The sequence below is a fragment of the Microcebus murinus genome, chromosome 23 (assembly GCF_040939455.1).
Source record: "Microcebus murinus isolate Inina chromosome 23, M.murinus_Inina_mat1.0, whole genome shotgun sequence".
Taxonomy (NCBI): Eukaryota; Metazoa; Chordata; class Mammalia; order Primates; family Cheirogaleidae; genus Microcebus; species Microcebus murinus.
The window spans coordinates 22,517,033-22,539,265 of record NC_134126.1 but is presented as its reverse complement, the minus strand read 5'-3'; the positions used below and the strand labels follow the sequence as shown (position 1 = coordinate 22,539,265).

Genomic DNA, 22,233 nt, shown 5'->3' with positions numbered 1-22,233 from the left:
ACATTTATTGTGTACTTTATTTCTATTATTATTACATTATAATATATATATATATATATATATATATATATAAATAATAATTACACAACTCACCATAATGCAGATTCTAATGTGGCCACTGATTGGACAGGAGGCAGAGCTCGGCTGAAGGGGAGTGGCCGAAAAGACAGATAAAGCTTCTCTGGTTCGCCCACTCACCTCCTGCTGTGCAGCCAGTTCCTCACAGGCCAGCAGTGTCCAGTACTGGTCAGTGGCCTGGGGGTGTTGGGGCCTCAGCTTTAGATAACACTGTAAACTTTCTAGCCTAGAACTTGCAGAAATGCAAAAGGACTTGATGCAGATCTGTGTGCTCTATAAAACTTAAAGAAAACTAATGTGTTGGTGACTTTGTAGGTGCTTTGATGCCTTGAGTGGACAATGCTACAAAATACAAGATAGATATATTTATACAACAAACATTTATTAAGTGCCTCCTATGTCCTAGGCACTGTGCCTAGGAGCCAGAAATAAAAGACATAATTGGTATAATATTGACAGTTACTTTTGAAGATTTACATAAAAAGATTTACCCAAACAGAAGACATATACAGTTGGTTAACTGGGATGTTAAAAGACTTTTACAGGTGAATAGTTGTATTTATAGAATGGTAATTTCCTGAGCTAACAAAAGACATGCTTAGCTGTCCCTCTTCCCACAGTTTAGTTCCATATATTGTTGGATACAAAAAAATGCTTTCTTCTGTGTTTCTTTCTCTTTGCTCTTTAGTCATCAGCTGTAGTGGAAGACTAATGCTCAGCCCCTGCATAGAAAATCTTTATACACAGCAAGAGCTGGTGAGAGAAATTGACTAGGATTTTGTAATTCTAGTCCCTTTCAATTAGCAACAGATGCTGCAGGGAAAGATTGTCTGTGTAGGAACACAGTACTAATGTTTCCGTGTCCTAGCTGACATGGAATGCTCATTGCAAAAGAAAGATGTTCTTTTCCTTGGTCCAAGTGTGTCACTAATGACAGATCAGAATTTTTTTTTTAGCCTTTCTCTACAGTCCTGTCTAAGTCCATTAATGAAGTCTGGCTCCCTTAGAAGAAGGTTAACAAATTCTTAACCAATTGTGCCTGCATTTAAAAATCTTATTGAACACTTAAAGAATTCATAGAAAATTTAGACATTCCAGCTTTCTTCCTCATACTATGAAAGTGTACATGGTGCTTAATTTTAAGGTTTTGCCTATGTTCTTAAATTGTCCTATTCACCAAAGATCTCTCTTTGATTCTAAAAGTTAATATATTTGTGTTACTTATGTTCCCCTTGGCACCCAAAATAGAGATTTGGAATCAGCCTTAAGGTCAAGTTTAAAATCAATTTTTTTTTTAGTATTTGGAGAAAAACAAAACAAAACAACCCGGTGGCATTATCTTTCTCCTGCCCTAGTATACTGATTATCATTTTAATGTCTTATACAGGTCTGTGGCTTTAAAATTGGTCCATCATTCTGATATCTGGTTAAAATGTTTTGTTATTATTTATGTGACAGATTCTTCCAGCATCTAATTGTTGGTTTAATTTGAATATTACATAAATACTTTATTTGCAACAATTGATGCTTTTTCATTGAATTTTATATGACCTCTTAATAACAGTTTCACAGTTACTATAGCTTTTGAGAGTGAAATGAAATAAAGCTTCTAAGATTCTATTCATTTAAAAAAGTGTAGTTAAGAAAAAATTTAAGAGAAATATTTAGATAATTCTAAATTAAAATAGAATTTCTCTATATGTGAAATTCTCTGCTAAGAAAATTCTGAACTTACTATATTCCATAACTCAAAGGGAAGATAGCAACAATGATATTGGGCTGGGCGAGGTGGCTCATGCCTATAATCCTAGCACTCTGAAGAGGCCAAGGTGGGAGGACTGCTTGAGGTCAGGAGTTCCATACCAGCCTGAGCAAGAGCGAGACCTCATCTCTACTGAAAATAGAAAAATTAGCTGGGCATCATGGCATGTGTCTATAATTCCAGCTACTTGGGAGTCTGAGGCAGTAGGATTGCTTGAGCCAGGGAGTTTGAAGTTGCTGTGAGCTATGATGACTCCACTGTACTCTATCTGGGGTGACAGGGTGGCACTCTGTCTTAGGAGAAAAGGAAAGAAAAGGAAAGGGAAGGGGAAAGGAAAGGAAAGGGGAAAGGAAGGGAAAGGGGAAAGGGGAAGGAAAGGGGAAAGGAAAAAAGAAAGGGGAAAGGAAAGGAAAGGAAAAAGGAAAGGACAAACATACTGCCAGAGAGAGGTTCTGGAATTGTCTTTGGAGATTTCTGGAGCAGAGATGGGCAGCTATATTGTTAGTGTTAGTAGAAGTAAGGACAAGATGATCTGTTTGAGTCTCTCTTAGGGGAAAAACCAGAGAACAGAATCAAATAGCCTCACCGGTCTGAAGGTATGTCTTAAAGCCATGTAAATAAATGTGGAATACTAAATTCCTTTATTTATTGAGCATTTTAGCAGTCGTGTCTTTTAAAGAAAAGTAAATTCTGAATTTGGGATGCTAAAAGCACTTATAGTTGCTTAAAATGCAGGGTGATTCTTTGTGAAACTTTATAGAAAGGTTGATTTTCATTTAAAGCTTGAGTTTAACTTACATTTTATAGTTTTCTCAATTTTCTATACCATTTCCAACATAGTTTTAGCTCTGTCTTTGGTTTTTACTTTTGAGTCATGTCTTTGATAAATCCATGGAGTTTTAAGTGTATAATCTTAAAAGGTAGGGCCTATACCCATAAATATGAATATGGCATTATTTTGGTTTGCTGGAATCACATGGTTCCTCCAATGTCTTTCAAACTTCCTAAAGCAGGAGAAAAAATTGCCTTCATTTCCCTTATGGATATAGACATCTTATGGTTACCTAAGTCTAAACTTTCTGCTTTTTTGCTCCTTTACTTTTCAGCAGCTGAGCTTATTATAGTTACGGTTTTTGAGTGAGGTTAAATATTATTATTTTTGGCTATAGGAGAGAGACTTAGAAGACTGATTATTATAAGGACTATAAAACTCTCTTATTCTATGTTTAAGCAAGCTGTTTGGCAATATGGGCTATCAGGGCAGCATTATTTTTCTTAAAAATAACCTGGCTTATTGAAGAATGTTCTATGAGGTGTTAAAACAGAGGTAGGCAAAGCACATTTTGTGTTGTGATATCTTTATTGTTTTATTTAAATGTGTTTACTCACTTGTGAAATATGATAGTTTGAATCATTATCACGAATCAGTGAGAGTCTATATTGTGGTTAGAATATCAGAATTTATAGTACTAAAATGAAAGTTCTAAAATTTCACTAAACTATTTGCACATATTTGATGTCCTTAACAATTTTTGGATGAGTTACAATCTAATCTAGAGCTGATGCTGTGTCTCCCTTACATTAAAAGATGATAATGATTAAATTTAGTGACCCTGATTCATTTCACTTGCCACCAGATAATTAGTCTTTTAGGGAAAGAGAGGAGTGGCTATGTATATAAAGGAGAAAAGGAAGAAGATTGAGGAGTGCTAGCTCATCTTAGCATAAGCCACTCTTTGGGCATCTTAGGTTAATGAAGGGAGAAGAAGTTTTGAGAAAGGCTCATGAGTGCTTTTGAAAACACTTTCAGGATCATAAAGTTACAGATTATAAGAGATTGAAAGAATGTTAGAAATCTGGCTGTTTTCATTTTCAGAGAAGTGTAGTGACATACCCCGCCAAGCTCAAACAACATTATAAATACAGCCATGGCAATACATCTCTTTGACTCAAAGACAGAAATTCAAGATTCTTTGATATTACCATCTCTTTCTGAGTTTTTGTGGAAATAACCTGAGAAATTATTTTTTGAGAGAATAGTTTATTTTTCCCCTGATCACTTCGCTTAATGCTTATAGTACCATTGTACTTGTGGAGAATAAGGATACTATTGTACCCAGCCTGGAAATTGCTATAGACTATAGTGGTAGGGGAAGGGCCATGCACAGAAATGTAACATCTTGGGTTTTATAGGAAAAATAGTTTGAAAATTGTCAAAACAGTAGAAGAATTTATCCTTTAAAATGATTTTTCCCCTCCAAAGATTTTTCAAATTCAAAATAGAAGTTAAAAGGGATTTCCCAGCTTCAGTATGTTATAGTTATAATAAAATGGCCTTACAGATTTATTTGGTATTTCTTTTCATTCTCTACTTTTGACTTCAGGCATATAACCTGGTGTTTGTAGTAACTATCCTGTAGCTTTACATATAAATCAGTGTTCTTGTTTTATGCTTAAAATTGTTGTATAGATTTTGCAAGTAAAGCAGTTTTAGAGCAATGGTTTTGACAGCCTCACCACCTCAGGCCTCTTTTTGGCAATACAATTTTAGTGTACATCTTAAAAGTTTTTAATCTAAGAATGATTGGTCCTTAAGGATGTCAAAGGGACAACCAAAGAACTTTATTCTGGCAATTAAAAGAAAAAAATTTATTTGTTTTAAAATCCATAAAGAAAAAATTTTGCAAGCATTTGCCTTCACCTGTTCTAATATTTAAGCTTCCTAGCTGTTTGGAAGTTCTTCTTTATATCTAACCTAAATATAAAACTCTGTTGTAGCTTAGAGTCATCTCTGAAAATCAAGGACAGTTGGTCATGATGTCAATTTCACATTAATTAATGAATCGCTGCTTAATATAAAGTCATTTTGAAGAGTTTCAAGCTGCATTGTTAGGGGGATGGATTTAAAAGTTGTTCGTGCAGATGACTGTTTTGCTCAGTTGGTTAGAGCATGGTGCTAATAAAACACTTGTTCAGTGTCTTTTTTTTTCAAGCTTTCCATGAAAAATAAATGTACCTGTATGATTGTTATCCTTCTTTACTAGTCCAATCAAATTAAAGATGATATTCAACCTAGCTGCCTTCGTACTCTCAGAAGTGGTTTTTCTTAGATGGAACCACCAGTTTCTTTCTTTATTCTTTTTTTTTTCTCTTTAAAGACAGGGTCTCCCTTTGTTGCCCAGGCTGGAGTGCTGTGGTGAGATCATAGCTTACTATAACTTTGAACTCTTGGGCTTAAGCAGTCCTCCTGCCTCAGCTTCCTGAGCAGCTAGGACTACAGGCATGTGCCACCGCATCTAGCTAATTTTTAAATTTTTTATAGAGACAGGATCTGGCCATGTTGCCAAAACTGGTTTTGAACTCCTGGGCTCAAGTAATCCTCCTGTCTCAGCCTCCCAAAGTGCTGGAATTACAGATGTGAGCCACCTCACGCTGCCTTGACTAGCAGTTTCTTTAGGCTTGTGTGTCATTAGAATGCTGAACTAATCACATCCAAGAGGAGGGAAGAAAGAGAAAATCAGAGGAGAGGTAAAGAGGCAGGCTATCAGTGGAAGAAAGAAGAGGTGAAGAGCAAGGAAAGATGGAATAAGAAGTGGGGGGTGAGGGAAGTAGACAACAGTTGACAGTGCTGGAGTGTCTCCAGGTTATCTCCGCTGCCACTTACCAAGTCCATCTGGACTAGCTAGCAAGACCACTGGAGAATGGGAGAGAAAAGGACTTTAGCGCCTTCTTGGTCTCTTGCTGCTGTGTTGCCTCATATTTTGATTGGGGCTTATCATACACTGTGCTAATCCACATTTGAAGCAGTATGTGGGTCATTGTTTACCTACCAGGACCCTGGCAGAAAATTACCAGGGATTTCAAAGCAGCAGAAACCAATGAACCTAGTTGTTAGACTCCGTAGTTGAGCAAGTTTACAGAAACCAAATAAAGGAATACACCTTGTCTGTCTGGTGAAGTGCCTCTCAAATTTTTCAGCCCAAGTTACCTGTGACTGTAGAGGGGATGTGAAATGGGTCACCCATGGGACTAGTAAAATATGATTCTGAGGTTCCTTTGAAGTCTCTTTATTTTGCAGATCTGTGCAAATTTTACATTGTGTTCCATAATAGGTCTGTGTTTCTTTTAACAGTAAAACAATACCCCATCCCCACCCACATATACAAAAATCTTTGAGGCTCAGGGAGATGCACGCTGTGCTTATCTGGTGGCTTCAAGAATACCCCTCCCAACACCCCCCCTCCACAAACTCTAACACATTTTACCTGGGGTGGGCATTCCTAGTAGTGATGTGAAAGAACAAGCCTAACATGTAGCTTTTGATGATCTAGGGTAAATTGGTGACGGCACCTTGGACCTTTTGCTGAATTTAAAAGGTGGCTTTATAAATTGTTAGCCATTGATGACATGAATCCGTCTCAGCAACACTCTGCACAATTCTAATAGAGAACCATATGAGCAGAGACTTGGGGTGTCACATCTAGAGCTTTTCAGGCCATGGTAGGCCCTGTAAAACCATCTCATTAATGTTCACATTTCTCTCAGCTGATTAGGTCAGATCTCCCTCTTCTCCCAAGACACGTAAATGCAATATTCTCTTCCTCCCAATGGTACCCTGCTCAAGTAAGTTGTGAGGTTGCTTGGAAATTTTAAATAACTCATGTGAAGTGTTCAACACAGTTCCTTACAAGTAGTAAGCAATGAATAAACGTCAGCTGCTATTTTATTTTTGCAAGTGTCATTGCAATGTGTGCCTACTGTGAACAAAGCAGCATTCATACCTGGAAAGTGAAGCTTGTTGGTGGCACATTCAGAACAGATGGCTGATCAATAAGTTTGGATCTTGAGTTGTGAACAGGTAAAACCGTTACAAAACTAAGAAATATATACTACTTGCTATATGAGTAAAGAAAATGGAAAAACTGAAATTGTTGAGCAAAGTGATAGGAAAAAATAAAACTATGCTAGTAGGAAAACTGATTTTAGCTTCACATTATTTAACAGTGTGGCCAAGCGTCGGGTTCTGTAGAGGAATGGTGCCTAGTTTGTGTTGCATCCTGTGTGTTGGTTGAATGAATGTGATAGGTTGAGACCTTATTATGGAGTTCTAATTATGTATACATGCCTGGTTAAGCAAGACATTTGGATGTTTTTAATGGTCAGTGAGAAGCCATTTAAGAACTTCGAAAAGGGAAATGATATAATGCATTGTCTGCTTTAGACTGTTAAGGAAATGTACAGATGGTTATATTTGATGACAGAACTATGGTAATTTTATTTTTCCAAAATTTCTAAGAACACACACCCTTTCTAAAATTTCTAAGAGCACACTTCTGAAGGTGATGGTGGCTCCCTTTGGGGCTGCCAGGGGGTAGGGTGGGGGGGTGGGGGATGAGAGTGAGGGCAGCATTTTGAATCTGGTGGGGGTGGCATATGTACTTGAAAGAGAGCCCCTGGGGAGTTGTCCTTCGTGAGACATTTTAGGGCATCCCTGAGTATCGAAATCATAGTATTTAGAGCTCAGTTTAATCTAGAGACCCCTAGATCTAACCCTCATGTTATAGATGAGATCAAGTGAATTCCTTAAGACTCAACCCAGGCCTCCTGTTCTTTCTAATATATAAAACATTAAATTTGCAGACAAAACTGTGTAGGTGAACAGAAGGGAGGATTAGTTCGCATAGCTTTGTCTGCTCCAAGGTAGCTTTTGTCTGCTCCAACAAGCCTGAATGTTTTCACATTATCTTACCATACTTTTTAGAATTGTGCCACTTAGATATTCGTGTAGGTTAATAAGCATAAAAATCCCACCACCCCAGAGGCAAATGACTAAAATACCTCCTCATATTTTCTCCTCAGTGTTTTTTCTAAATACATACTTTTAAAATTAGAATTCTATTATAGCTTTTTAAAAAATGTAATATACAGACATTTCCTCATATAATTAAATCTTATATGAAGACATTATTTAAAATGGTTATGAAGTAGTAGCCCATCATATAGCTTTACCACAACCATGTATAATTAAGCCTCTATTGTTTGGTAGTTAGGTAGGTCTCAACTTTTCAAATAAGCAACTATTGTATAAATGCAAGTGGTTCTAGGAAGATTAGAAGACTTTCAGTCATTCACACAATAGTTTGAATTAGTTAACATCTGGTTTCTTTTTACCACCTAGCTAAGAGCAGCTAGTTGGAGAATAGAATTTGTGATCTTGCATGAAGCACTTCAGGTAGAGGATGGGCTGGGGAAGGGCTAGTTGTGAAGGGGTGGACATCTACATAAGGCTGTTTGAAACCCAGATGAAAGGATGTAGAAGACTGCTGAAATGGAGTCATTTCAGTATTTTGCATAGGAATGATTTTTGTTGTTTCCTTTTTCTGGTCCACATGACCTTTGCTTCAAGACTTAAAACTCAAGCTGTTTTGTGAGTTTGGTAGTTCTCCCACATAGGAGATTAAGCATTGGTTAAAAGGCTGGGCACCTGAGTACCACTTTCACCTATTACTTTCCACGTTCTAACCTAATTACTTAAAATTTCTGAACATTATTGTTATGAGTTGTGGGCTACCTATAATAAAATAGTTTTGTTTTTTTTTCCAGTCAAGTAGAAATGAGAGGGTAGATATTGTTAAGGCTTAGTGACTTATTGGATGCTATTAGGAAAGGACAGGAAGACTTCAAACATGACTTAAGAGCTAAAAGCCTCAAAAAATGGTGAAATGAGTTGTTGCTGATTTGTGCAGGAACTTGAAAAATGATACCTGAAAAGCCATATTACATTTCTGGAACTCGTGCTGGTGAGAGAGATAGGAATAACACAGATAAAATTGTGATATTCTAAAAGCCCTTAGCCAATAGTTTCAGTTGTGCCTTATAACAATGTATCTGTCTGTACTTATAAAAAACAATATGGGTTGATTTGCATTTCACTTGAACCTTCTTTAGTTGAAAACAATTGATTACATAGGAAAGGGAAAATGATACTATGAATTAGGTCTCTTGTTCTGCTACTATATGACGTTGGGCAGGACATTTCACCTCTCTGGTTTCTAACCTATACATAAAAGGATAATTAGTGTTGGTTTAGATAATTTTTGAAGTTCTTTCTGAACCTAAAGAGTCTTTATTTCTAAAACAAAAAATGATCTCTGAGGTAGAACTGGCTATACTTTTTCAAATTTAAAAAATTAAGCAAAATGCTGATCTAGTAAGTTCATGTAACTTTTAAGTAAAGCATCTTGAAGGTGTCCCTCTATCAACTAAAGAACAAATGTCTCAGTTTAATATATGACTGCGTCAAAAAAAAAAAAAAATGCAACCACAGTAGGTGACCAAAGGGATAAGTAACTTTCAGGAATTTTGAAAGCCCAGTAGTATTTCGTATGTGCTCTCTCAGCATTAAAAAGGTCACCTTGTTAATACATGTTAATTTTGAAAGTTTAATTGACCTTTGGAATTTTAATATCAACCTTTTTTGGTGTGTTTAGAGGTTGGAGCAATCACAGAAGAAACTGAAGCCTGTGATTGGTGGAGTTTGGGTGCTGTCCTCTTTGAACTTCTCACTGGCAAGGTGAGCAGTGACCTGTGCATTTCACAAATTTACACAGATGCTACCTTGATTTCCAATTGAGAACGTTAGCGTTTGCCTTTAGTTTTTAGGTCAGGGACTAAGTAAGAAAAGCTTTAATACCAAAAACAAGCAAAGACATGCAAGTTTTATCAAGAGGATTTTTTAAACACTGAATAAATTGATGGTAAAATCCTTTATGTCACAATGTTACATGTGAGACGATAAGATGAAACCTTTTTTTCTCTTCATTATCTATGATTCAGCTTAACAGAGTCAAATCTGTAAGGTTTAAGATTTTTTAATGTAAGGATATCTTAGAATTCTCCAGATGTTTTAAACATCGTGTCTGAAACTGGTATGGAATTCTCATTTAAGAAAATTAACGTACATATTAAAGATAATGTTATCTTTTTTCTCAATACTGCTGATTTTTCCTGTCTGTTCTGGCTTAAGAACAAAAATTATACTCTCAGATCAATAACTTTTGAGTATGATGTTTGAGGTTAATAGGCTTTATATTAATAAAGTATTGTGCAGATTGCCTCCTGGGAAGAAAACAGAGGAAATGAGCAGTTATACTTTTGTAAGTAGTCGTCTACCTTAAATATGCAGATAATACCCATCAAAGATTGTTGTGGAGTTTAAAAATCTCCTTTGCATACATTTAAACTTATAAAGTGTTCTACATATATGTAAAGTTATACTACTCCCAAATTCTAAACTTTGAGGGTTTTTAAGAACATTAAAACATTTTAGAGATATCAAGTCCCTTTTTTGTTTTTGTGTATAATTTAGCTTTTCTATTTTGAATCGTTCATTTTGTAATTAAGGGAAAAGGGACAGTAGCATAAGCTTATGATGTGATCACAATAATTGTCTGTCTTCATTTTAGTTAGAAATTCTGTAGGCTCATAGCCTCCATTCTAGACTGCTCAGGTGGCACTGTGTTAATTATTATACTTCCAATTAAGATGGTTGTTGAGCTCTTTGTACTTGCTGTCCATAAATCCTGTGATAGGACAAAATATGATGTTATTTGGGATAAGAAGTGTACCTGATTGATTGTTTCAGACTCTGGTTGAGTGCCATCCAGCAGGAATAAATACTCACACTACTTTGAACATGCCAGAATGTGTCTCTGAAGAGGCTCGCTCACTCATTCAACAGGTAATTTAATTGACCTATTGGCCAAGTATATCAGCCATGCAGATTAGCAGGGCCTACAGTTCCACAACCTTAAAGAAATGAGTTTTAGTCAAGAAAAACCCACTTAACCTAAAACAAGACACATTCAGAATTAATACTGTACATTTTTAGGCTTTTGCTATTATCAAAGGATTGGTGGGGTCAGAGAAGATAGATAAAACTTGTTGGTATTAACATTTTTTTTCCAAGAGTCAAAATTAACATTTAGTCAGTTTTGTATATTTATTTGCATAGGTGTGGTATTTGAGTACTGCTTTTTACTTGTCTGGGGCTGCTCTTTTTGCTATTATATTTTGTAACTGTAGATGAATGGCTATTTTCAGTGTTTAATTCTTATTTATAAACAGCAATGGGCTACTCAGATTGTTTAGAAGAAAAGTGTTGTTAGAAAACTTTGTCACTCCTAGATCACTCTTACAACTTTATCCATTGGTAGGACTTGGGTTTTGTCAAATAGCACATTTTGGTGGCATTGAAGAAGACGACCATGGATAATTGAAGTTCAATATCCCACGGGCAAGTTTGAAACTCTAGTCTTAAATTGATTCTCCATATTTAAAATACTCCTCATTTTGAGTTTTTGCTAAGTACGCTGAGGGTTGTTAGTCTTGTTTTATTATAGGCCCACAGCAAATCAGCAAGAACTGTCAGGCCTGGGATCGTTACACTTTTATGAAAAGCATAATGGAAAAGATTATTTGAAAAAGATGATTAAGAGCTAAATATAAGACACAGTGGTATAAGCTACAAAAGTAAGATTCACAAATAACCATGCTACAAGATGGAATTTGATAATGGTTGTCAAAGAGGTTTTAAAAAGAATACTTTGGCAAGTCCAGAGAAGGAGGGTTTATAGTTAATGTAGTGGTAGTGTTAGGAAAGTTTTTGTGGAATGAGTGTTATTTTTTCTGGACCCTAGAATTTCACCATGGCAAGGTTGGATGTAGGGTGATGGTCCAGGTAAAAATGAAGAGCTTGAACAAAGGCAAGGAAAGAGTCTGAAAGATCTAGTTCAGGAAATCAAAAGTCTGATTTATCTGAATGGAAGGATGAAGATAGAGATGAGTCATAGCAGTAGGTGAGTGTAGAAAGATAAGTTGGGGTTCTCTTATGGGATTGCATCATCAGAAGCACCAGAGTAGAGTAATAGTATTTAATTAATTAAAAATTTGAGATTTGATATTTTTGTGCAGAAGAGGGGAAGGATCAGAGTTGCACTTCAGGAAGATTAATTTTCCCAGAGTATGTAAAATATGAAGAAAGATAATCAGGTTGGAAATGCTGAGATGAGAATGCCCAGAGCCCTGTGGATTAAGGATTAAGAGGCAATGAAGAGATATATAAAGCATTTCATTCTAATAGGAAAAAAGGAACAGCAATTCATTTGATTTCATCTTATTTGTTGTAGCATAAGGTAAATTCAAAGTATTTTTTGGCAAATAATTTAGAGAAGATTAGCAACTGCTATTTTTTACTTCTCTTCCTTAAAGAAGTAGTCATTATTATGTAACATTGAAAATAGAATTCCCCACAATAATTTATCAAGTTCTGCTCGTCTCTTTATTAGAAATTATGTCGTAAAGGAGTTTGGGCTTATGGTATGTTAAGTCCCCAAGTGCAGATATGTATAGCTTATATAGGAAATCAGCATTCTGTCATTGGCCCGCCTAAGGAAACGACCACTCATGTTGAGGAAACATCATCAGGAAAGGGAAAAGGGGTCTCTTGGCATGATTAGCAATTTGTCATTTTGACTTTCCTCTTCCACTACCTCACAGGTCATAGAGGTCACTTGAAAAAAATCACAAAATGATTTATATGAAAATAATTATTCTGCTCGGGGGAAGTATTCTCCTCTTTGGTCTTTTCAGCTTCTTGCTTTGTTCTCAGATTTCATAATCCCCTGTACCCGTGGTTCAGTCATCTGTTGGAGTCAAGTGCATGATGTTAAAGTAAACATAGCTACTTCTTAAGTGCAATTTGAAAAAAAATCCTCAGAGCAGGCATGTTTATGCCTTAGAGTGTACATTTAGTTATTAATAATTATGACACAGTTGCTTTGTCAGTTGAAAGATATTATGTGAGGAAAAGACCTTCAAAACAAATTTCTGTGCCCTTAGTGCTCAGCTCTGTTGCTTATTCTTTAGGAGAAAGGAGGTTGGCAGTGGCTGTCTTGGGTTCATTATCTTGAATGTGCCACTGGCTGACACATTCTCTTAAGCAATAGTATCTTTGTGCAATCTCTCTTGAGGCCTGCTATAACATTGAAAATGGAAGAATAAGCAAGATAGTCATGTGTAAAACAATTATACTTTTGCCCTGTAGACTTGTACTTGCAAATATGTGAAGGAGACTATGGACTAAACTGTCTTTAGGAAAAGTCAAAATATGAACCTTTGGAATTTCCCATTTGAAGTCATGTTTTAGAAAGAATGGGGGTGGGAAAGCCAACCGTAACAAAGAAGAAATAACTTATATATGTTTATGTTTTCTGATATATTAAAATAATGCTGTAGTTACAGTTAATTCTTACCAATATTTGATATGTTCAGTTTATATTAAAATGGAATTTGATAAAGGCTGATGCCTTCTGCATTTCGATCAATAGACACGAATTCTCTGTGAAAATGGGTTTAACACATTTAGAATATTCCTATGATGTTTGTTTTATACTAACAGCTTTTCTCCTAAAACATTAGAGCAACTTCTAATATAAAAATTCTTTGAGCAGTTAGCTTTAATGAACAGTAGTTTGGTCATTTTGAGTGCTAGGCATAATAATGTCAAGTGAGAAGACTATACTGTCAGTATAGTCTTTTGAGGTATGTGCTTCACTCCCATTATGGATTTTGTAATGTCCAAGTGAAGTAATAGACTCCTGGCAATTTGCAGATACACATTGATGGAGCATTGTAGTGTTGTGGTTAAGGTATGGATTCCAGAGTCAAAGTGCCTGAATTCAAATCCTATCTTTGCTACTTAACTGTCTGTAAGGTCTTAAGTTACTCAATTTCCCTCAGCCTCTGTTTTCTCATCTATAAAACGGAGATAGTAATAGTAGCTATTTGTATAGTTATTGTGAATTAAATGAATTAACTTACGTTAAGCACTTAGAATAATGCCTGGTGCACAGTAAAGTGTCATGTAAATCTTTTTTATTATTATTGATAGGACAGTGTTGAAAGTTCATGACATACAGTAATTTATAATTCAGTGAAGCATGTATTTGAATTATGGGGCTGCTAGTGTAAGAGTGAGGCAACTGCTGATGGTACAGGTGAAAAGGTACAGGAAAAAAGTAGTGGACTGACACATCACAGGCAATCAGCTGATATCTATATAAATAATTAAATTAATGAAGCATGAATGAAAAAGAATAGAGAAAAAGGAAGAGAAGAAATAGAAGTTTGGGTTACATTTGAATAGTGGAATTTCTTATATATAGGACCGTTAATATTGTAAAGAAATCTTTTAAATCAGTTTTTGTTATGTTCTCTGGAAAAAATTATTTGCTGTAGTAGTATTCTCAAATTTGAATGGCTGTGGCTACATGAGAAAGTTGGCAAATTCTTACATCTGAAAAAGTATAAAGTTGAACAGAATTGGTAAAAACAATTATTTCAGTGCTCTGGAAATTGATCAAAGGAAACAACAATCTGAAAGTATTTATGCTTGCTAAACATCTGAACTTTGGGAAAGTACAGTGGGACTCTGTGGCATTCTTGACCAGGTTTGCTCCCATTTCCACCTTCCTGCTTGGTCAGCTGCAAAGATTCTGCCAGGGTGGGGCAGGCCTTGAAGAGCAATCCTGAGGCTACATAAATGCACACAGGAACAGGGAAAGAGCCCAGCAGAAAGTGGCCTAAACTTTGTGTGCTACCCATTAGCAGAGGACAGAAGCTTTTGAATGGCCGAGGTATTTGAACACAACCTCTGTTCACTCATTGCTTGACTAAGCTATGCAAATGCAGGGGTGACACTGAGAAAGGCAACCTTAAAAATGAAAAAACAAAAAAGCAAGCCAAGATATCAGCTGCTGCACATTATCAGAGGGGAGGGGGATTAGCAGATTTACAGAACTAGCTGAAGGAAGTTACCAAACAAAGAATAAACAAACCAACAGCAATGATAATCTTCATGGGGAAAAAAATCAGTCCCCAGAGTTGCTAAAATACTAATATATTAACTAAAATATGCTTATTTTAGTGAAATATAATGCAGGACATACACAAAAACAAAAAATTATGACCCATGTGTAGAAAGAAAAGCAGTCAATAAAAATGGTCCCTTGAGTGTATCCAGATTTGGGGTTTAACAAAGACTTCAAAGCAGCTATTATAAGTACTTTTCAAAGAACTAAAACTATGTTTAAAGAATTAATGGAAAGTACGACAACAATGAATCAACAAATATAGATTCTCAATGAGATAGAAATTACATTTTAAAAAAAAGAACCAAGTAGAAGTCTCAAGTTTAAAAATATAATATGAATGAAAAATTCACTAGAGAAAAAAATCACTAAAACAGCTGAACAGCAAATTTGAGATATTTAATAGAAAAAGAATCAAAGAACTTGAAGAACTTTCAGTTATCTAATCTGAAAAACAGACCAAAAAGTTGAAGAAAAATCTGTAGGGCCACAGAGATCTGTGAGACAATATTGTATGTGTGTGTCTGTGTATAGTTCCAGAAGGAGAGGAAAAAGAAAAAGGGGCAGCAAAAATACTTGGACAAATTCTGACTGAAAGCTCCCCAAATTTGCTGAAAAACATTAATTTACACATCTAAAAAGCTCAACAGACCCAAAGTAGGAAAATACAAAGAGATCCAGACTTAGTCAAATTATCCAAAGATAAAAACAAAAAGGAACGTTTTGAAAGCAGTAAAAGAAAAACAACTCTTCTTATAGAATGAAGCGTTAATGTCCTTCACAAAAACAGTGGAGGACAGAAGACAGTGGAATGGCATATTCAAAGTGCTGAAAGGAAGTAACAGTCCACCAAGAATTCAGCAAAATTAGCCTTCAAAAACCAAGGTGAAATAAAGACATTCCCAGATAAAGACTGAGAGAATTCATTGCTAGAAGATCTACCTTACAAGAAGCACTACAGGAATTCCTTCAGGCTGAAAGGAAATGATGCCAGATGAGTCCAAAGACCACTGGAAATGGTAGATAGGAGTTAATAGAAAAGACTATATCTTTTCTCATTTCTCTTCTCAACTTTTAAAAAAAAGACATAAAATTGTATGTAGTAATAATTATAAGACCATGCTGTCAGGTGTGTAACATATATAGATATAATATGTACATGTAATATGACAATAATGGACAAAGGAAGGGACTATGGTGGAGCAAAATTTTTACCTTTTGCTGCAATTAAGGTAGTATTCTGAAACAGATAAGTGATAAGTTATGAGTGATATATTCTGAAGTGATAAATGATACATTCTGAAGTAATTAAGTTAAAATGCCTATTTTAAGGATACAGCAACCAGTTTTAAAAAAAACCCTTAAAAACAAAATCGTAAAAGAAAGTTAAGTAGAGGAGCTAAAATGGTACAATAAAAAGCATTTAACACAAAATAAGGCAGTAAAGGAGGAACAAAAAAGGCAGATTAGAAAACAAGTAGCAAAATGGCCAACATAAAGCTACCACATAAATAATTATGTTCAGAGTGAATGTCTAAACACACCAAACAAAAGGCAGATATTGTTAAACTGGATTTAAAAGATTCTACTATATTCTGTGTACAAGAGACACACCTTAAATTCAAAAACACGAAGAGGTTGAAAGAAAAAGGATTGAAAAGATAAACCACGCAAACAGTAACCATTGAGAGAGCTGGATTGGCTATATTAAACACCAGATAAAATGGACATTAAGACAGACTTACTAGAGACTGATAAATGTTTCATAATGATAGTCAATACATAGGAAGCTTAAACAATTACAAATGTCTATGCATTAATAATAATATGAAATAAGATCTGACTGAATTGAAAGGAAAAATAGGCAAGTCAGTAATAATAAATGGAGGCTTCAATACCCTGTTTTTGATAATTAACAGAAAATTAGCAAGGATAGAAGACTCAGACATTATTAAACAGTTCTAACCAACATATATAGAACACTTCACCCAGTGACTACAGAATACACATTCTTATCAAGTACACATGAAACAGTCTCCTAGATAGATCATATTCTAGGACATAAAACAAGTTTCAATGTTTAAAAGGATTAGGGGCCGGGCACGGTGGTTCAAGCCTATAATCTCAGCAGTTTGGGAGGCCAAGGTGCAAGGCCTGCTTGAGGCCAGCCTAGGCAACTTAACAAGACCTGGTCTCTACAAAAATGTAAAAATTAACTAGGCATGATTGCATGCACCTGTAGTCTTAGCTACTTGGGAGGCTGAGCTAGGAGGATCATTGGATCCCAGGAGTTGGTGACTTCAGTGAGCTATGATTGTGCTACTACACTCACAAGATTGAAATGATACAATATACTCTGACCATAACAATTAAATTAGAAATCAGTAACAGAAAGGGATCTGCTAAATCCACAAATAATTGGAAATTAAGCAATACACTTCTAAGTAACACATGTCAAAGAAGAAATCCCAAGAAAACCTAGAAAATGTTTTTGAACTGAATGAAAACGAAAACACAATATATCAAAATTTGTAGTATGTAGCTAAATCTGTTCCAGAGGAAAATTTATAATGTTATACACCAGATTAGAAAAAAAAAAAAAGAAAGCTCTCCAATCAAAATTTAAACTTCCACCTTAAGAAACTATGAAAGGAAGCTGGGCGTGGTGGCATATTCCTATAGTCTCGGCTACTAGGGAAGCTGAGATGGGAGGATCTCTTGAGCCCAGGATTTCAAGGCCAGCCCAGACAACATAGTGGAAGTTAGAAAAATAAGAGAAAAATCAAAGAAATCACAAGTTGGTTCTTTGAGACATTCAGCAAAATTGGGAAACCTTTAGCTGACTCAAAATTGTACCTGAAAAGGCAAAGAACCTAGAATATCCAAAACAGTTTTGAAAGAGAAGAATAAAGTTGGAAAACTTAACACTACCTGATTTCTACACTATAAAGCCACGATAATTAAGACAACAGCGTGTTTTTAACAAATGGTGCTGGAAAATCAAATACTTATATGCTAAAAACAAAATGAACTCAGACCCTTCATACATATGCAAAAAATGAACTCAAAGTAGCTCATAGACCTATGTATAAGAGCTAAAACTATAAGAATTGTAGAAGAAAACATAGGAAAAATCTTCATGATGGTTGGGTTAGGCAAATAGTTATTAGATAGGACACCAAAAGCATGGTGATAAATTGATAAAGTAGGCTTCATTAAAATTAAAAACTTGCATACTTCAAAAGACACCTTTAAGAAAGTGAAGACAAATCACAGACTGGAAGAAAATATCTGCAAATCATGTATCTGATAAAGGACTTGCATTCAGAAGGTACAAAGAACTCGTGTAACTCAGTAAGACAGGCAACTCAGTTTTAAAATGGGCCAAGGTTTTCTGGTTTATCCACAGCAAAAGAAAACATTTTTTTTTTAAATGGACAAAAGATAAGATACTTCACCAAGAGCTATAGGGCTGGTTAATAAGGACACAAAAAGATGCTCAACATCATTAGTTGTTAGGGAATGTATTATATGTGACCCAGCAGTTCTACTTCTAGGAATGTAATCAAGAGAAATGAAAACATATGTCTACCCAAAGGCATATACATGAATGTTAATAGCAACATTATTCATTACAGCCAAAAACTGCAAAGTCCAAATGTTATCAAACTGAATGGATTAACAAGATGTGGTATATCCAAACAGTGGAATACTATTCAGAAATAAAAAGCAACGCACTGTTGATACCTACTACAACGTAGGATGAACCTCAAAAACATTATGCTGAGTGAAAGAAGGCAACTGCGAAAGACTATTTTATGATTCCATTTATATTAAATGTCCAAGAAGGGCAACTTTATAGAGACAGAAAGGAGAGCAGTGGTTGCCTCGGGCTGGGAATGGGAGTGGGATAATTGCAGATGACATGAGGAAACTTTTTAGGGTGATCAGTGTGTTCTAAAACTGAATTGTGATGATTGCACAATTCTTTAAATTTATAACAATCATCGAATCTATACTTACCATAGATGAAGCTTATGCTAAATTCTTCAGTCAAGCTATTAAAAATTTGAAGATGCATGAATGTCTCAAGGCATCTTCTTCCAGCATGTTCAGAGTCCCTATGTAATTGTATATAATAATTTCTATTTTCCCACACTGTTAACAATCCTGTTGCATATGACATTATAAATTTATTTTACACAGAATTCTACTTTTGAAGAAATTCAAACATTTTATTTATTAGATCAAATTATTTCAGTTGAGTCAGCTATGCCAAAGAAAGTAATTTGGGAATACTAATTAGCCTGTTCACACTTTAGGTAAGGTTTAGCCTCAGTGCATATATAGTTCTTTTGGAATTGAAAGACTTATGCCTCCCTAACTTCCTAATTACAAAAGAAGTAACTGGCTCTCAGCATTTAGTGCAATGTCTAACTAATATTTGGTGTACTTTTCGAGTAGGAAACTGATATGGTGTAGCTATCCTCTTATGCTATATAAGGATGAAGCAAACGAAGTGAGTTATTCAAAGCTGTGTTTCATGTCAGATGAAAAGGCATAAACTCAGTTCAGATATTCCTGACCACGTCACAGCTTAGAATGGTTTTAGATATAGCTCCCTTTCAAGAAAACATAGACAGTTGGCTGTTAATCAAGTCCATTTGTCACTGTGGGTTGAATTTAGAAGTTCTTCCCTTTCATATATTTTGTTTTCCTTTGATTTGCCAGTTGGATTCCTGTTACTAACTAAGTCCTTCTTTTTTAGCTCTTGCAGTTCAACCCTCTGGAACGGCTTGGTGCTGGAGTTGCTGGTGTTGAAGATATTAAATCTCATCCATTTTTTACCCCTGTGGATTGGGCAGAACTGATGAGATGAATACAATTCAGGGTTATCTTCACATATTCTGATCTCCCCTGGGACAGGCATCTCCAATGCAGAGGCCGCTCTGCCTCATGGTCACTTGTGGAGCACCAGAGCATTTGGATGAAGACCCTTGTGGGAACTAGGGGGCAGAGGAAGGCTACAGAGAACAATTAATTTACAGTTACTGTCTGGACAAGATATTAGCTAATTTTGCCAGAGGCCATTATATATACACCTCTAATCAAGGTGTGATCTTAATTTAATCTACAGAGTTCCTTCAAGAAATTCCTCTGATACTAAGTTCTATGAAGTTTTACTTGAAAGAAGGACCTTTATGTGGCAGCTAACAGTGCTTTCTGCTAACCAGGATTGGTTTATATGATCAAATTAATGTTTGCTTAATAGTACACTAAAAATACTTTGCAAATAATGTCATCTTTGAGGCTTTAAAGTGAGAAAAAAAAGAAAATACACATGATGTCTGCTGGAAGATGCTATATGCTGTGTAATTAATGTATCTAGAATGTGGTACCAGATGATTTCCATGAGAAGAAAGGACTCCATGTTGTCAACTCTGTACTTTGTTGGTTGATACTGCTTATTTAGAGGGAGGTTCATATAAGTCTGTGTGTCTCTTCAACTTCATCTTTCTCTCCATCTTTCCCTTTCCTGTACTCTTTGCTTATTCTCTCATACTCTGTTCTTCCTACTCCTGCTGACACACATGCAACAAAAAAGGGAAGGGAATATATGTTTCCCCAAATTGTATCATCTTAACAAGGACTAAGAAATCATGATATAAAATAAACATGGTAAAACTTTAGATCTCTCCTTCATTTGATAGCTTGAGATTCATTCATTCATTCATTTAGAAAGGCCTGTGTTCTTTTCCTTTTGGAATGCCATCAGTTTCTGCTGCTGCTGCTTATGCTTGACTTCATTTTACTTTTTAGCTTGGTATGTTAAGAACCAAAGGGTCTCATCTAACTGAAATTGAGTGGCAATCCTAGTTTATTGTGTATATTGATGAGATTTCCAGATTTGAACTCCTAATCTACTTGACATTATGTAGAAAAAATATGAGTGTTCACACATGTCCAGATACTTTATTTGCTATTTCTTTATGTTGCTAAGATAGCTCCCGTAGTTATGCATTGTTTACAAAAATTTGTAAATGTTTTAAAGGTGTTAACATCTGTTTTTTTTTTAAACTTTACCCAAAGAAGAAAGAAGTCACTATTTCCAAGTTAAAAGCCACCAGAAATAATCAAAATTTTCTGACTGTTTTTATTCTTTTTATTTTTGAGATCTGTGTGAAAGCCCACCCCTACTCCAAGAGCATCTGTATAGCTTCCATCTGCCGTCAACCAGGTCCTCCCATCAAATTGGATGGAAGCAGAAAATGTTCTTCTGAAAGAAAGGAAATGTGCAAGCATTTTTCATTTTTCTATTATTCTCCCCTTTTTCCTTTTTGGTCCCCTTATAACCCATACCCCAGCTGAAAGGGCTGTAACAACACCAGGTTGGGAAGCAGGTCACCAGGATCATAGTTCAATCAAGATGACATCACTCCCTGGAACTAGATTTCAACTCACCAGTCTCCTGGCCTCATAACAGGAACTCATGCAGGTGAGACACAGAATGACTTCCTGCGTAGGACTAGTGGGAAATCCGCAAGTACTTAGAGCTGGCCGTTACAGAACTTCCTTCCAGAAGTGCCCTATGACATGAAAGTAGGACTTCACAACTAAGGTGAAGATCCCTGCCCTACCACATGATTTGGGGCTTTTGGATTCAAAAGACGTTAATGTCAACAGATGGTTGCTAGGTTAGTCTGTTGATACAATTCCATTGCTTCAGTGTCTCCCTCTTTCTGTACATTTGATTGGAGCTTGTGCTGTTAATGTAAATGCATCATTCATAATCATGATGGTCATGGACCATTTTAGTAATAAACACACAGGATAAATGGCTTTGGGGTATCAAAACCAAAGTTGTTTTTATTTGATGATGTATACATATTTTACGCTCTAATACTGTAATACTGATTTTTGTTGTTTTTTATATCTTATTTAAGCAGGGGAGTGGGATACGGGTCAGAATCATAAAAGAAATTGCCACTTAGTATTTCTCATTTTTTTTATTGTAAAACATACATAAAATTCACGATTGAATTATTTTTAAGTATACAGTTCAGTGGTGACATTACGTATATTCATATTTTTGTGCAATCATCACCACTATCCATCTCCAGAACTTTTTCATCATCCCAACCTAAAACTCTGTGCCCATTAAACAATAACTCCCCATGCCCCCTCCCCACCTCCTCGTAACCACTATTCTACTTTCTGTCTCTTATGAATTTGAATTTGACTGTTTTAGATATTTCATATAAGTAGGATCATATAATATTTGTTCTTTTGTGTATGGCTTATTTCACTTAACATCAAGTTTTCAGGGTTCATCCATGCTGTAGCATGTATAAGAATTTCCTTCCTTTTTAAGGCTGAATAATATTCCATGTGTGTATATACCACATTTTGTTTAGCCATTCATCTGTCATTGGACAATTGGATTGTTTCTACCTCTTGGCTGTT

At 35.6% G+C, this 22,233-nt stretch overlaps 1 protein-coding gene across 8 annotated transcripts in view; it reads left to right on the top strand.

Moving 5' to 3' along the window:
• The window catches only part of RPS6KC1 (ribosomal protein S6 kinase C1), a 139,058-nt gene extending 118,586 nt beyond the window's left edge, over positions 1 to 20,472 (top strand). For all 8 annotated transcript variants that reach the window (XM_012781623.2, XM_012781622.2, XM_075997058.1 and 5 more), the window contains 3 exons: positions 9,331 to 9,413; positions 10,485 to 10,580; positions 19,538 to 20,472. In XM_012781623.2, the coding sequence (XP_012637077.2) occupies positions 9,331 to 9,413; positions 10,485 to 10,580; positions 19,538 to 19,648 (290 nt within the window). In that variant the 3' untranslated portion in view covers positions 19,649 to 20,472. The remainder of the gene's footprint in view (positions 1 to 9,330; positions 9,414 to 10,484; positions 10,581 to 19,537) is intronic.
• The last annotated feature ends 1,761 nt before the right edge of the window (positions 20,473 to 22,233 follow it).